The 14,842-nt window shown below is 44.8% G+C and overlaps 2 protein-coding genes across 4 annotated transcripts in view; both read left to right on the top strand.

Moving 5' to 3' along the window:
• The window catches only part of sik3 (SIK family kinase 3), a 40,127-nt gene extending 37,013 nt beyond the window's left edge, over window positions 1-3,114 (top strand). For all 3 annotated transcript variants that reach the window (XM_063017269.1, XM_063017268.1, XM_063017267.1), the window contains one exon: window positions 129-3,114. The gene's annotated coding sequence lies outside the window, so the exon portion shown is untranslated. The remainder of the gene's footprint in view (window positions 1-128) is intronic.
• A 2,707-nt stretch (window positions 3,115-5,821) lies between these two features.
• Window positions 5,822-12,921, top strand: LOC134334291 (transmembrane protein 25). The gene is made up of 8 exons (XM_063016532.1): window positions 5,822-5,897; window positions 6,317-6,667; window positions 8,227-8,517; window positions 9,955-10,086; window positions 10,191-10,224; window positions 10,672-10,775; window positions 12,312-12,404; window positions 12,533-12,921. The coding sequence occupies exons 1-8, from the start codon at window positions 5,822-5,824 to the stop codon at window positions 12,604-12,606; spliced, it is 1,155 nt and encodes a 384-aa protein (XP_062872602.1). The 3' UTR covers window positions 12,607-12,921.
• Window positions 12,922-14,842: the final 1,921 nt, after the last annotated feature.

Genomic DNA, 14,842 nt, shown 5'->3' with positions numbered 1-14,842 from the left:
GTGCAGTTTATAGCTGATTTTACCAGATGGTAGTTAATTCCTAACCTCTCTCTCTCTCTCTCTCTCTCTCTCTCTCTCTCTCTCTCTCTCTCTCTCTCTCTCTCTCTCTCTCTCTCTCTCTCTCTCAGGTGTGTGTGTGCAGTGTGTATAAAGCTCCACATCTGTCTCCTGTGTTCAGCTGCATCATGCCAAACCCCCCTCGTGTGTGTGTGTGTGTGTGTGTGCCCGCCTTCAAACAACTCTTGATTGGATAAATCGGGCGTCGCCCCCGTGACCCCGCCCGACCGACCGACCGACCATAAGCTCTCTGGACCCGCCCTCTCTGTCTCATCAATGTTGTCGTATCGAGACTCCGCACACGGTCTTACGTCGACACGTTCTTATAGATAGAATCACACACACACACACACACACACACACACACACACACACACACACACACACACACACACACGGTTACAAACCCAAAGTATTTCACATCAAAGCCTGTGCTTTATCTCCGAACGGAACGGGATTGGGGGGGGGAGCATTCAGCATTTTGTTCTTCCTCCCCCCCCCCCGTTCTCGGCGCTACAGTGGATTATTCCGGAGCGTCTCCGATGGCAGCCCGGGGCGGAGCGGTCCACTCCGACGGGCCAGCGGGGGTGGACGCGCTCCACCGGGGACTTCTCAAAACCGCGGCACAGGACGAGCGGCGCTCATTCGTTTCGTCTCCTTCTCCATCTGGGTTTCGCTTCTGTTTGTTTGTTTGTTTGTTTGTTTGTTTGTTTATTTTTTAAATGCATTTTTACGGCTAACGTTCACGTAGGAATTATGATCATTATTATTATTAATATTATTATTATTGTTTTCTGTAAGAGAAGTTTTATGGTTATAATATTATAATGACAGTTAATATTATTATTATTATTATTACAGAGATAAAACAGTTCGGTGTTGCAAACTTTAAAAAAAAAAATCTGCACTTTCAGTTTAAGCGAGCTTTATTTTCTTAATCCCGCGCTCTCTTAGCTTCGCCCCGCTCGTCACCAGATCTGTTTTATTCATTCCATTTCTCTCTCACCCTCTCTCGCTCTGTCTGTCTGTCTGTCTGTCCGTCTCGGCGGCCGTGACGGTAGCGTGTAGTGCATCTTGAGTATTTTAACACGTTTCTTCTTCTTCCTGTACAGTGACGCCATGTATAGATCGCCGATGCCATTTCTGTACGCTTTCCGTGTGCATATGTTTTATATATTTTACTTTAAATGTCATTTTCCGGACGTCTCGTCGATGTGATGTCGGTTTTATTTCTCTCCCCTGATGTGAGGCGAGGAGTGTGATTAGTTTTATTTCTTGTTGTCGCTCTGTCACGGCTGTTCACCACGTCTGAACGCACACACACACACACGCACACACACACACACACGCGCACACACACTTCTACTATCGAACTGAAATTCCCAGTTAACCATCACGACTAGTGTTCACATGATGATACCGGCGTTTACATGATACACAGCGAGACCGTTTCCTGCCGGCTGTACCGCTGAGCTGTATTAACGGTTTATTCACAAGCAGTTTGGTATGAACGCTCTGCAGAACCCAGCAAAAAGCCACGTCATGAATCTTCATTCTTTGGTTAATTTGGGGTTAAATGATATAATATTAAATTTACTCCATGATGAGGAAACGTGAGGCTGCTCTCACTGTTCCACAGCTCACTAGTCGCTGTGACAGATTTTGCTGGCGGTGCCGTGGTTCCGATTTACAGTGGAACAGCGTGGAACAGTGAGAATCGAGTTCGGCGCTTTAAAAAGGTCGGCGTCCGGTTCAGGGAGCGGTGAAATCCATGCTGCGGAGCTGCAGAGCTGGAGGACGCGCAGAGGCGTGGTCAGTGGTTCTGCCGCGTATCATGTGAACGCAGCCTGAGGAATCTGTAAACTAAGGACAAGATTTAGGGACGAGACCGTGGTCAGAGGAACCATCGGAACTTCAGCTGAGTGTTTTCATTATTGATCGTTCAGCATTTATGAAATCTGCACGATTTGAAGGGTGTAAGAATATGGTGCGATACGTGTTGCAATCTCAACCCCTGTGTGCACTCAGTTTAGGATTCACTTCATCCCGAACATTTCAAGTGTAAGGAAAAGATTTGGGCCTGAACCATTACAGTTGTTGCTCACCAGGCTGGACTGGATTGGTAAGATGCATTTCGAGTGCACTACAGCTGAGATTCGGAACAAGACTATGGGCTGAGACCTAGGCTTGAAGTTCTAGTGCACCGTAACTCCACCCTACAGAGTGTACAAGTAAAGAGAGCAATAGAGGAGATGATCATTTGTGGAGAGTTAACCTATATAGATTAAAACAAAAAGTTTTAATGATTTCATATTAATTTATTTAGCCTCGGATCCAGTAAGAGTGAGATTTAGGACGGAACCATTTGCCGATGGTTATTATTATATATTATAAAGCTTGGTCTGAGGGGAGATGTTGGGGACCGTTCCCCTACATCAGATGAAGAAAAATTCCCAATCCTAATCAAAACACACAAAGAATTCAGGTCTTGGTTTGAGTGCACTTGGTCTGAAGGGTGCAGTAGAGAACGTCGAGGTTGAGATTAGGGACGAAGCCTCAATGCTGGGAATATTTACCATTTCGGTGAACCAGCACATGTAAAACAGGGACATGATCATCAATGGTTTGATCTTTTTATTTTAAATATGTAGGTCTCTTTTTTAAAAGTGGCTGAATTACTCTGGCTGTGAAGTGCACACTGGAGTGTACAGGGTGAGATTTGGGACGGGACACCTTTGTACAAAGTGGTAAAAAGTGCTTTACAGATTCCATAAGGATCGAGACTGTTTACAGGTGGTGATAAGTGTGTGTGTGTGTGTCCATGAGTTTCTGTCGAGCCCTTGGTGCATGCTGGGTCACTTGATGAACGCAGCATCCTCGCTCCTCCTGCTCTCTCTTTCACTTCATTTCATTTCGTCTGTTTCGTTTCTTCCTTTTTTTCTCGTTTCGTTTTTGTTTTGGAGTCCAAAAAAATACTAAAGTGCAACGATGGTTTAAAAAAAGAATTCCAAAACTGAGATGAATAATAAATATATATAAATAAAGAAATAAAACTGAGATCAGTGGAGTGATTATTTCTGATGGGTGTGATGGGACTGCTGGAGTCGAGTGTGGGACGATATATCGGTGTGTTTATATCGATATATATCGTGATCCTGAGCTCTCGGCTGGATGACGTAGCTGCTGGAGACGATGAGGAACCTGAACTGTTCGCTCCATCAGCTATAAGATCTTCATGATTTAAATGAAGAAACAAGATCAGTTCTCAGTCATTAAATAAACTTCAGTGTCGGAAGCTCCCACATCACATCACGTCCTTCATCATCTTCTCCAGCTGGAGTTTGTTCTGCTCCGTCCAGACCTGAAAATCATCTGACCAGTTCAGCAGAGAAAGAAACATTACAGCACCTTCACACACAAACCAAATAAACAAAAATCAGTCCTCAATTACTCGAATGTCGTGTTTATATAAATACGAATGTAGGATTTCTGCTGCTGTGGTGGAACGTGTGGATCTTCCTGAAGCGGATGCTGGTCTTGTCCTCTCTGGAGCTTCTTCAGTCATTTTTTAGCTTCATTAACAGTCTCAGCTCATCTGCACCTACAAGAAGAAGAGACGCGGTGCGTTTGAGTCGAGAGTTTCTCCTGTTCCTGATCCCAGCCGTGAACTTCACTGAGGTTTCAGAAAACAATAATAAACAAATAATGACGCCTCACAACAAGAAGGTCCTGGGTTCGATCCCCAGGTGGGGTGGTCCGGGTCCTTTCTGTGTGGAGTTTGCATGTTCTCCCCGTGTCGACGTGGGTTACCTCTGGGAGCTCCGGTTTCCTCCTACAGTCCAAAAGCATGCAGTCTGGATAATTGGAGACACTGAATTGAATTGAATATAGGTGAGTGTGTGTGTGCCCTGCGATGGACTGGTGCCCCGTCCAGGGTGTTACCGTGTGCCTTGCTCCCATTGAAAAGCTGGGATAGGCTCCAGCACCGACCCAAAGGACGCTAAGTGGATAAGCGGTTAAGAAACCGATTATTATTATTCAATTATTATAAATAGTAACAATAATAATACAAATAAATAGTATTTAAAAATGAATAAATAATAATTATTATTGTAAATGGTAACAACAATAAAAATAAACAGTAATAAAATAAATACCTTAAGAGTAATAATAAATAGTAAGAATAATATAATAATAATAATAAAATACAGTAGTAATAATAGTAATAAAAAATTGTAATTATTATACGTAGTAACAACAATAAAAGCTAATTGTAATAATAATATAATAAATAGTAATAACAATATAAATAAATATCATTGTTTATTATTATAAATAATAATATTAATAATAAATATTACTCAGTAGTGATCCTTTATGATGATTTATGAAAGCCTCGTGTTTCTTCTCTCCGTGCGCTTTGACGTTCTGCACTGCAGAGGCTTTTCAGGCCGCAGAAATCAAGCACTGATGGAGCCGATGGGTTTCTGGGACTGGGGGGAGGGTGAACCAGTGAAGAACCAGTAAAGAACCAGTAAAGAACCAGTGATGTTCATGAAATAAAAGATAATAATAATAATAATATTGTTTATAGTAGAGGGATGTGAAGGTGACTGGTGGTCAGCATCAGTGTATGATTCCTCTACACACACACGATTGGCTGTGACGGAGTCTGCGCTGTGCATGCTGCAGCGGGAGTGTGTGTGTGTGTGTGTGTGTGTGTGTGTGTGTGCTGAGAGCCGAGCTTCTTGTCCTGCAGGCATGCATGGATCCACGCAAACCTGAAACACAGCAGCATTCTGCACTCAGGTTAGTGTGTGTGTGTGTGATGCAGATATCCGTATTGCCATGTATCGATAGCTGTGATCATGAAGCTGCATCACTGCGTGTGTGTGTGTGTGATGCAGTTCTTTGTTCATTTCTATATACAAGGTAAAGCTTTGTGATTTCACGTGTGTGTGTGTGTGTGTGTGTGTGTGTTGGACTGAAGGTTGTGTGTATTTGTAGTGAGTGTCTATTAGAACAACATGGCTGCCCTTGGCGTTACGCATATTCACAGAGAGCATCAGTCAGTCAGTCCTATCAGTTACAGTCCAGATCAGATCAGATTTTGTACATCAGAGACAGAAGCTTTAGCATGTTCTCCTTTTTAACTTTTTATTTCCGTTTTCTTTCTTCAGTTCAATATTTTACTCTTAACATTGTACATTTAGCCCTGGTTTAATATTTATAAATTACCATTAAGGCGCTTAGTGAGGTTTAGGAGAGCAGTGGGATCCTGGTTTAAATCTTAGTGGTGCTATCGGCCAGCCGGGCATCTACACAGACATGATTAGCCACATCTGGGAAGGGGAGGGTTGGGACCCTGTTCGACCTCAGTTTTGCTACCAGCCAGTCGAGCGTCTACACAGACAATGATAGGCTGGTCCGAGGGTGGGAGGGTCGTATTCCTCATAAGTGCTGCAGTTACGCCCTCTGCTGGCTGATCGATGGTGCTGCACAGCACAGAGACGGGGGATAACGGAGATCGGTGTGTGACTCTTTGTGCACGATACGGATCTCCGTATGAACCCCGGTGCAGGTAAAAAGAAGCGGTCAGTGCTGCATATGTGTCGGAGGGGGCGTGTCTAAAGTGTCATTTAGTGAAATAAATAATTAACATCCTGTAACCTTCTAATAATCTATTTTCTGGAATCTGTTTTTATTAAGTTTTATGATTAAATAGTGCCTTTATGTCTCATTTTTGCCCCTGACACAGGACAGGATGGGGTCTGTGTGTTTTTGGAGGGGGGTGAGGTCCTTCCTTCTGCTCCTGAACACATTAAGCTGGACGTGGACAGGTACTGAATCCGACGATGCAAAACATCCTCATGGTTTACGTGTTAAACACAGTGTTGCTTATATGGGTTTATAGGGCGTCTAGGTCATTTTTAAAGGGTTCAAAGGGACGTTAAAGTTGTGAGTCTTGAAACAAATTTATTAATGTTTAAAAATGAATAAATAAATAAAACCAAAAAGACAAATAGGGCCCAGAACTGAGCCTTGAGGGATACCACATAATATTTGCATTCTAAACAGTCCACTATTACATGCCTGAAGTGATCACATGTGTAAACTGCATTTGTGAGGCCACAACAGAGCCTTGTGGGACACCATAATGTACTCACTATAATATCAAGTGCATCATTATTCATGGATGTTTTAATAAAATTAATGCATGTTAATAGAACTGACGCTTTTTTAAATGCTTCCCTTACAGACGCGCTCGAACCCGCGCCCAGGATAAACGGGCACAAACACTCCAAGGTCACGGTGCAGGAAAACGTCACTCACAACTTCGACTGCCAATCAGAGGGCTGGAACTCTCAGTCCCCTCCCCTGCTGACCTGGTACCTGAACGGCGAGAGGCAGAGCGAGGTGACGGGCAGCCGAGGGGTCGGGCGGCTGGTGATGAACTCTCCGGACGACCGCGGTACCCTCAGGTACAGTTCGGAGAGGAACAGCACCTTCACTCTGAGGCCCCGGAAGTGGGACCGGGAGCTGGTGTGCGCCGCCGCCAACCCGGGAGGTGGACAGAGCTACAACGCCACCGTCGTCCTCAACGTTCAGTGTGAGTCTCATCAAACGTGTCATCAAAAAAATAGAAATAAAGGAACGAAGCGTTGGAGCTAGCTGTGCTAGCAGCATACTGGAACAGTTGAGGGAAACTATTAAAGGAGAAAAACAGAACCTGGAAAACACAAAGCAACATGAAATCAGGTTTAACTGAGCCTGCTCGGTCCAGCTACTCAGTCCACCAGAGAGTTACAACCCAACAGCTTTCTAAAGAAGGAAGGACAGTAGGTCAGTAGGACAGTAGGACATTAAGACAGTAGGTCAGTGGGACATTAGGACAGTGGGTCAGTAGGACAGTAGGTCAGTAGGACAGTAGGACATTAAGACAGTAGAACAGTAGGTCAGTGGGACAGTAGGTCAGTAGGACAGTAGGTCAGTGGGACAGTAGGACAGAAGAACAGTAGGTCAGTGGGACAGTAGGTCAGTAGGACAGTAGGTCAGTAGGACAGTAGGACATTAAGACAGTAGAACAGTAGGTCAGTGGGACAGTAGGTCAGTAGGACAGTAGGTCAGTAGGACAGTAGGACATTAGGACAGTGGATCAGCAGGACAGAAGAACATTAGGACAGTGGGACAGTAGGGCATTAAAACAGTAGGTCAGTAGTACATTAGGACAGTGGGTCAGTAGGACATTAGGACAGTAGGACAGAAGAACATTAGGACAGTGGGTCAGTAAGACAGTAAAACAGTGAGACAGTGGGTCAGTAGGACATTAGGACAGTGGGTCAGTAGGACATTAGGACAGTGGGTCAGTAGGACAGAAGAACATTAAGACAGTGGGTCAGTAGGGCATTAAAACAGTAGGTCAGTAGGACATTAGGACAGTGGGTCAGTAGGACAGAAGAACATTAAGACAGTGGGTCAGTAGGGCATTAAAACAGTAGGTCAGTAGGACATTAGGACAGTGGGTCAGTAGGACAGAAGAACATTAGGACAGTGGGTCAGTAAAACAGTAAGACAGTAAGACAGTGGGTCAGTAAGACAGTGAGACAGTAGGTCAGTGGGTCAGTAAGACAGTGAGACAGTAGGTCAGTGGGTCAGTAAGACAGTGAGACAGTAGGTCAGTGGGTCAGTAAGACAGTGAGACAGTAGGACAGTGGGTCAGTAAGACAGTGAGACAGTAGGTCAGTGGGTCAGTAAGACAGTGAGACAGTAGGTCAGTGGGTCAGTAAGACAGTGAGACAGTAGGATTATAGTTCAGTAGGATCTTATGAAACAAGTCATCAAAAAATAGAAATAAAGGAACGGTGTAACTAGGGTGTAACTAGGGTGTAACTAGGCCAGCTACTCAGTCCACCAGAGTGTTATTACCCAAAAGCTTTCTAGAGAACACACGGGGCAGAAAATAGCGAGTGAACTTCAGGGAAGGTTTGAAAGCGCCTCAGGTGTCGTGAGGTGAAGGGTGAGGCGTAGGTCACTGGTTCAAGCCCCACCACTGCCAGGTTGCTGCTGTTGGGCCCTTGAGCAAGGCCCTTAACCCTCAGTTGTTCAGAGTGTGTACCGGTACTTTGTAAGTTGATGTTAACTTAATATTCATGATCATTTCTTCATCAGTTCAGCCGGAGATCCTGCGAGTAAACGCTCACTACAGCGAGACCTCTGACCCCGGCCTCTCCCTGGTCCTCTTCGCTCTGGTCCGCTCCAACCCCCCCGCCACCATCACCTGGGTGGATCATTCCGGTCAGCTGGTGGCCAACACCTCGGACTTCCTCATCCTGGACTCGCGGAGCTACCCCTGGCTGGCCAATCACAGCCTGCAGGTCATGCTCAGCAGCGTCCCGGGAAACGTCTCGGTCAGCGTGAATAACAGTCTCGGCTCCGCCCACACTAACCTCACCCTGTCAGGTAATCTGGAAATAAATTGAGTTTCTTTTATTAATTAAATCGTATTATTGATGCTTGTTGGTTTATTCGGTGCGTTAATGAGTGACCCTGAGCGCTGAATGTTAGAAACCTTGGAGCGCATGGACGTAAACATGTCATGAGTCTGTCATGTGCTGGTGTAGGTGATCATAACAGTGTTATAACATGTGCTGGTGTAGGTGATCATAACAGTGTTATAACATGTGCTGGTGTAGGTGATCATAACAGTGTTATAACATGTACTGGTGTAGGTGATCATAACAGTGTTATAACATGTGCTGGTGTAGGTGATCATAACAGTGTTATAACATGTGCTGGTGTAGGTGATCATAACAGTGTTATAACATGTACTGGTGTAGGTGATCATAACAGTGTTATAACATGTACTGGCACGACATTATTAGCATCTGTCCCTATTTGGAGGGCTGCAGACTAGCACACGTCTCCTCCAACACGTGAAGTGACCACGCTGGACACATACTGTAAAACATCTTATGCTCTGTGTATACCTTCACCACTGGTCAGTAGGACAGTAGGACAGTTGGTCAGTAGTTCAGTAGGTCAGTAGGGGAGTGTGTTAGTAGGACAGTAGAACATTGGGTCAGTAGGTCAGTAGGACATTAGGACAATAAGACAGAAAGACATTAGGTCAGTAGGACAGTTGGTCAGTAGAACAGAAGGACCGTGGGATATTAAGTCAGTTGGTCAGTTGATCAGTAGGTCAGTAGAACAACAGGACAGTAGGACATAAGGTTATTAGGACATTAGGACAGTGGGTCAGTAGGACAGTAAGACAGTAGGACAGTGGGTCAGTAGGATAGAAGGCAGTGGGTCAGTAGGATGGTAGGACATTAGGACAGTGGGTCAGTAGGACAGTAAGACAGTGGGTCAGTAGGACATTAGGACAGTGGGTCAGTAGGACAGTGGGTCAGTTGGTCAGTGGGTCAGTAGGACAGTAGAACAGTATGACAGTGGGACAGTAGGATAGAAGGCAGTGGGTCAGTAGGATGGTAGGACATTAGGACAGTGGGTCAGTAGGACATTAGGACAGTGGGTCAGTAGGACAGTGGGTCAGTTGGTCAGTAGGACAGTGGGTCAGTAGGACAGTAGGATGGGAGGACAGTAGGACAGTCAGACAGATGGTCAGTAGGACATTAAGACAGTAGGACAGTCAGTCAGCAGGATGGTAAAACATTAGGACAGTAGGTCAGTAGGAGTTGCTGTTGCAGCGGCCCTCAGAAATGACCAATTGGTAATTTGTAGTTGTTCTCCCCGTTGAATGTTTAAGTCCCTTTAGTCATTTCCAAGTCCCGATTATCTATGGACTCTTTAGTAAAGGTTGGTAGGAGTTTGGACGGCGCCATCTAGTGGAATCAGATGAAAAACATGATCGTTAAACTTGATTATTAAACGTTCCAGAGTTCCTGCAGTCGCGGGTGGAGGTGCCGGTGCTCGGGATCGTCACGGGCGGGGTCGCAGGCTTCGTCACCCTCCTCATCCTCACCCTGATGGTTCTCTGTCTTCTGCACAAGGATAAAAGCAAAGTCCTCGGTACGCCGGAACCCGAACCCACAACATATCGATTCATGTTTTATAAAGAGAACAGAATTCCTTCCTGTTTGTTTCTTCATCGTTTTTATGATGTGTGTTTTCAGAGGAACCCGTGGCGATCGCAATGACCCGCAAACGGTACGTCGACTTTCACTTAATCATTTTATTTATTATTAATGATTAAAAATGCTCCACAATCCCCGTCTGTACTGAACTGAGGGCGTGTGCACAGATTACAGTGTGTGTGTGTGTGTGTGTGTGTGTGTGTGTGGTGTGTGTGTGTGTATGTGTGTGTGTGTGTGTGTGTATGTGTGTGTGTGTGTGTGTGGTGTGTGTGTGTGTGTGTGTGTGGTGTGTGTGTGTGTGTGTGTGTGTATGTGTGTGTGTGTGTGTGTGTGTATGTGTGTGTGTGTGTGTGTGGTGTGTGTGTGTGTGTGTGTGTGGTGTGTGTGTGTGTATGTGTGTGTGTGTGTGTGTGTGTGTGTGTGTGTATGTGTGTGTGTGTGTGTGTGTGTGTGTGTGTGTGTATGTGTGTGTGTGTGTGTGTGTGTGTATATGTGTGTGTGTGTGTGTGTGTGTTTTCAGTAACGACTCGGACAGGGTGCAGGTGAACGGAATCTACCTGCCGCGAGAAAACATGTCGCTGCCCTCCAACGTCCCGCTCAACGAGCACAGCTCTCTCTGCAAAGGTTCGATCCTTCTGAATCACCAGATCTGTTCACGAATCGGGTCAGAGAGTCGTGTGAATGAATCGGATCAGAGAGTCGTGTGAATGAATCGGATCAGAGAGTCGTGAAAATGAATCGGATCAGAGAGTCGTTTGCATGAATCGAATCAGAGAGTTGTTCAAATGAATCGGATCAGAAAGTCGTTTGCATGAATCGAATCAGAGAGTCGTTCGCATGAATCGGATCAGAGAGTTGTTCACATCAATCGAATCTGCATTTAATCAAACACTAATTCTAATTGAACGTGCAAATTCAATAAAGAAAAATAGGGGGTCGGATCAGTACCGCTCAGGAACCACACGGGTTCAGTCGAATCTGTGAAGGTGAGAGAGCATCATGTCATCAGTTCATCAAATAAATACATGAATGAATCAAACATCGAATGTGTGAACGAATCAGTATTAAAAATGCAAATATAAGAACGACACACTGAATCAGTTAAGGTCGGAGTAGCTCATCAATTAAGATATTGAACTAGTAATTAAAAGGTTGCCAGTTCATCCCTGCCACTGTTGGACCCCTGAGCAAAACCCTTAACCCTGGACTGCTTATATATACAGTATATATAAATAAAAAAACATCAACAAATATTACGCTATTACTCTAACACACCACCTCTGAGATCCGGGTTTGAATCTCAGCACTGCTATCAACCAGTTAGTTGTGTACACAGACATGATTGGCTGTATCGGCTGTCCAGTGTCTTCCTGCCTTACGCCCAGTGGACCCGCAGTGACCCTGACCAGGATAGAGTAAGCAAATCAACATATATTCATTCATTCACTGTCTGTTTTTACCCTTTCTTTATCCTGATCAGGGTCACTTACTGGGGCTAAAAGCGGGAAACACCCTGGACAGGTTGCCAGTCCCTCACAGAACCCACACACTGTAGGAGGAAACCGGATCACCCGGAGGAAACCCACACAGACACATGGAGAACATGCAAACTCCACACAGACTTCACAAAGGACTGGGAATTAAACCCAGGACCTTTTTGCTGTAATGCGACAGTGCTACCCACCGAACCACCGTGCCGTCCCCGACTTACCAGAAGAAACGTGGAGCAAACAGAGAGTCGAACTGAAACTGAATCAAGTGCAGGAACGATTCAGAACCTAATCAAAACACACTGACAAGAATTTAAGAAATAAAAATAAATAATAAATATATAAAAATAAATAAATAAATAAATATGGGTAAAAAATAAAAATATAATACAATAATCCATCAATTAATTATAGACTAAAATGCATCATAGACATAAACGAGAGCTGAATAAAAAAACACCATTCATTATTAATAAATTTATGTTTACAGAATTTAAAGGACAATTTTATCCAAAGCAGCTTAAATTTGTGACTAAATCAAATTAAATTAAGGATTAAGGAGCTTAAATTTGTATATTTGAGGTCAGGATGAAGTGATTAGTGATGAGAACTAAATGAACGTAATCAGATCCTAGTGTTTGACGTGTTTGGATGTTTGCGTTTCTAACAGGACCGCCTCCGACCTCCAAGCAGAGCACGCTAACACGGAAGCCCGGAGAGCCGGACGAGGAAGAGGACCTCTCGTTGGCTTACGCGGCCAGAGGTCAGGGGTCACCACATCTGAAAGTGTGTGTTTGAAGTGCACTCGGAGGTTCATACACGTTCTTCTCCATGCTGACGTCCGTCCGTCTGTCCGGTCCGTAACGTCCTGATTGTTGTTGTCGTTCTCAGGTTTCGCTCGATACCCCATGGTCGGTTACATCTACAAAGTGAGCAGCACGAGCAGTGACGAGATCTGGCTCTGACCGACCGGGACGCGAACACACGCCCATCCCTCCCGGAAACGTTCATGCGTCACATCCGAACATCACATCCGAAAACACCCGAGTGCATTAACACGGAGGTTCTACGTTCCTGCGGTACCAGATCTCACGCTTCACGTTGTCCAGTGGATTTTATAACACGACTGCAGGGATTTGCTTCGATTCCGCTGTAAGAGCATCTGCAAGGTGAAGTGTGGCTCTTACTTTCACATCTGTGGGAACTCAAACTGCAAAACAAACAGCGCTGATTATCGTTCCTCCTCCACCATGCTTTACAGACGGCTTATGGTTATTTACTCCAGGGTCCTAAAGTAGTGTTCTTTAAACTAGCGCTGCTCAGAGAGCCATCGTGAGCTTGTATTTACATATATATGATATAATCATGGTACAGTGTATCACAAAAGTGAGTACACCCCTCACATTTCTGCAGATATTTAAGTATATCTTTTCATGGGACAACACTGACAAAATGACACTTTGACACAATGAAAAGTAGTCTGTGTGCAGCTTATATAACAGTGTAAATTTATTCTTCTCTCAAAATAACTCAATATACAGCCATTAATGTCTAAACCACCGGCAACAAAAGTGAGTACACCCCTAAGAGACTACACCCCTAAATGTCCAAATTGAGCACTGCTTGTCATTTTCCCTCCAAAATGTCATGTGACTCATTAGTGTTACTAGGTCTCAGGTGTGCATAGGGAGCAGGTGTGTTCAATTTAGTAGTACAGCTCTCACACTCTCTCATACTGGTCACTGAAAGTTCCAACATGGCACCTCATGGCAAAGAACTCTCTGAGGATCTTAAAAGACGAATTGTTGCGCTACATGAAGATGGCCAAGGCTACAAGAAGATTGCCAACACCCTGAAACTGAGCTGCAGCACAGTGGCCAAGATCATCCAGCGTTTTAAAAGAGCAGGGTCCACTCAGAACAGACCTCGCGTTGGTCGTCCAAAGAAGCTGAGTGCACGTGCTCAGCGTCACATCCAACTGCTGTCTTTGAAAGATAGGCGCAGGAGTGCTGTCAGCATTGCTGCAGAGATTGAAAAGGTGGGGGGTCAGCCTGTCAGTGCTCAGACCATACGCCGCACACTACATCAAATTGGTCTGCATGGCTGTCACCCCAGAAGAAAGCCTCTTCTGAAGTCTCTACACAAGAAAGCCCGCAAACAGTTTGCTGAAGACATGTCAACAAAGGACATGGATTACTGGAACCATGTCCTATGGTCTGATGAGACCAAGATTAATTTGTTTGGTTCAGATGGTCTCAAGCATGTGTGGCGGCAATCAGGTGAGGAGTACAAAGATAAGTGTGTCATGCCTACAGTCAAGCATGGTGGTGGGAATGCCATGGTCTGGGGCTGCATGGGTGCAGCAGGTGTTGGGGAGTTACATTTCATTGAGGGACACATGAACTCCAATATGTACTGTGAAATACTGAAGCAGAGCATGATCCCATCCCTCCGGAAACTGGGTCGCAGGGCAGTGTTCCAGCATGATAATGACCCCAAACACACCTCTAAGACGACCACTGCTTTATTGAAGAGGCTGAGGGTAAAGGTGATGGTCTCCAGACCTAAACCCAATAGAACATCTTTGGGGCATCCTCAAGCGGAAGGTGGAGGAGCGCAAAGTCTCGAATATCCGCCAGCTCCGTGATGTCGTCATGGAGGAGTGGAAAAGCATTCCAGTGGCAACCTGTGAAGCTCTGGTAAACTCCATGCCGTTAAGTTAAGGCAGTTCTGGGAAATAATGGTGGCCACACAAAACATTGACACTTCAGGAACTTTCACTAAGGGGTGTACTCACTTTTGTTGCCGGTGATTTAGACATTAATGGCTGTATATTGAGTTATTTTGAGGGAAGAATAAATTTACACTGTTATATAAGCTGCACACAGACTACTTTTCATTGTGTCAAAGTGTCTTTTTGTCAGTGTTGTCCCATGAAAAGATATACTTAAATATGTGCAGAAATGTGAGGGGTGTACTCACTTTTGTGATACACTGTATATATGATCCGGCTGATGCTTTGTATTGCACATGTTCATCTGAGGATTGTGTGCGGCTGCTGCTCCAGTTTGTTTTAATGATACTTTGAGACGCACAGTTTGTTTGGAACTTGGTAGTGAGTGTTGCAGTCATGAAGAGATCATTTTTACACGCTAATTTAATATTAAGAAGAGGCGCCTACGTATCAGACAATTAATTAAT

This window comes from Trichomycterus rosablanca, chromosome 20 (assembly GCF_030014385.1).
Source record: "Trichomycterus rosablanca isolate fTriRos1 chromosome 20, fTriRos1.hap1, whole genome shotgun sequence".
NCBI lineage: Eukaryota > Metazoa > Chordata > Actinopteri > Siluriformes > Trichomycteridae > Trichomycterus > Trichomycterus rosablanca.
This window is presented reverse-complemented; position numbering and strand designations above follow the sequence as displayed.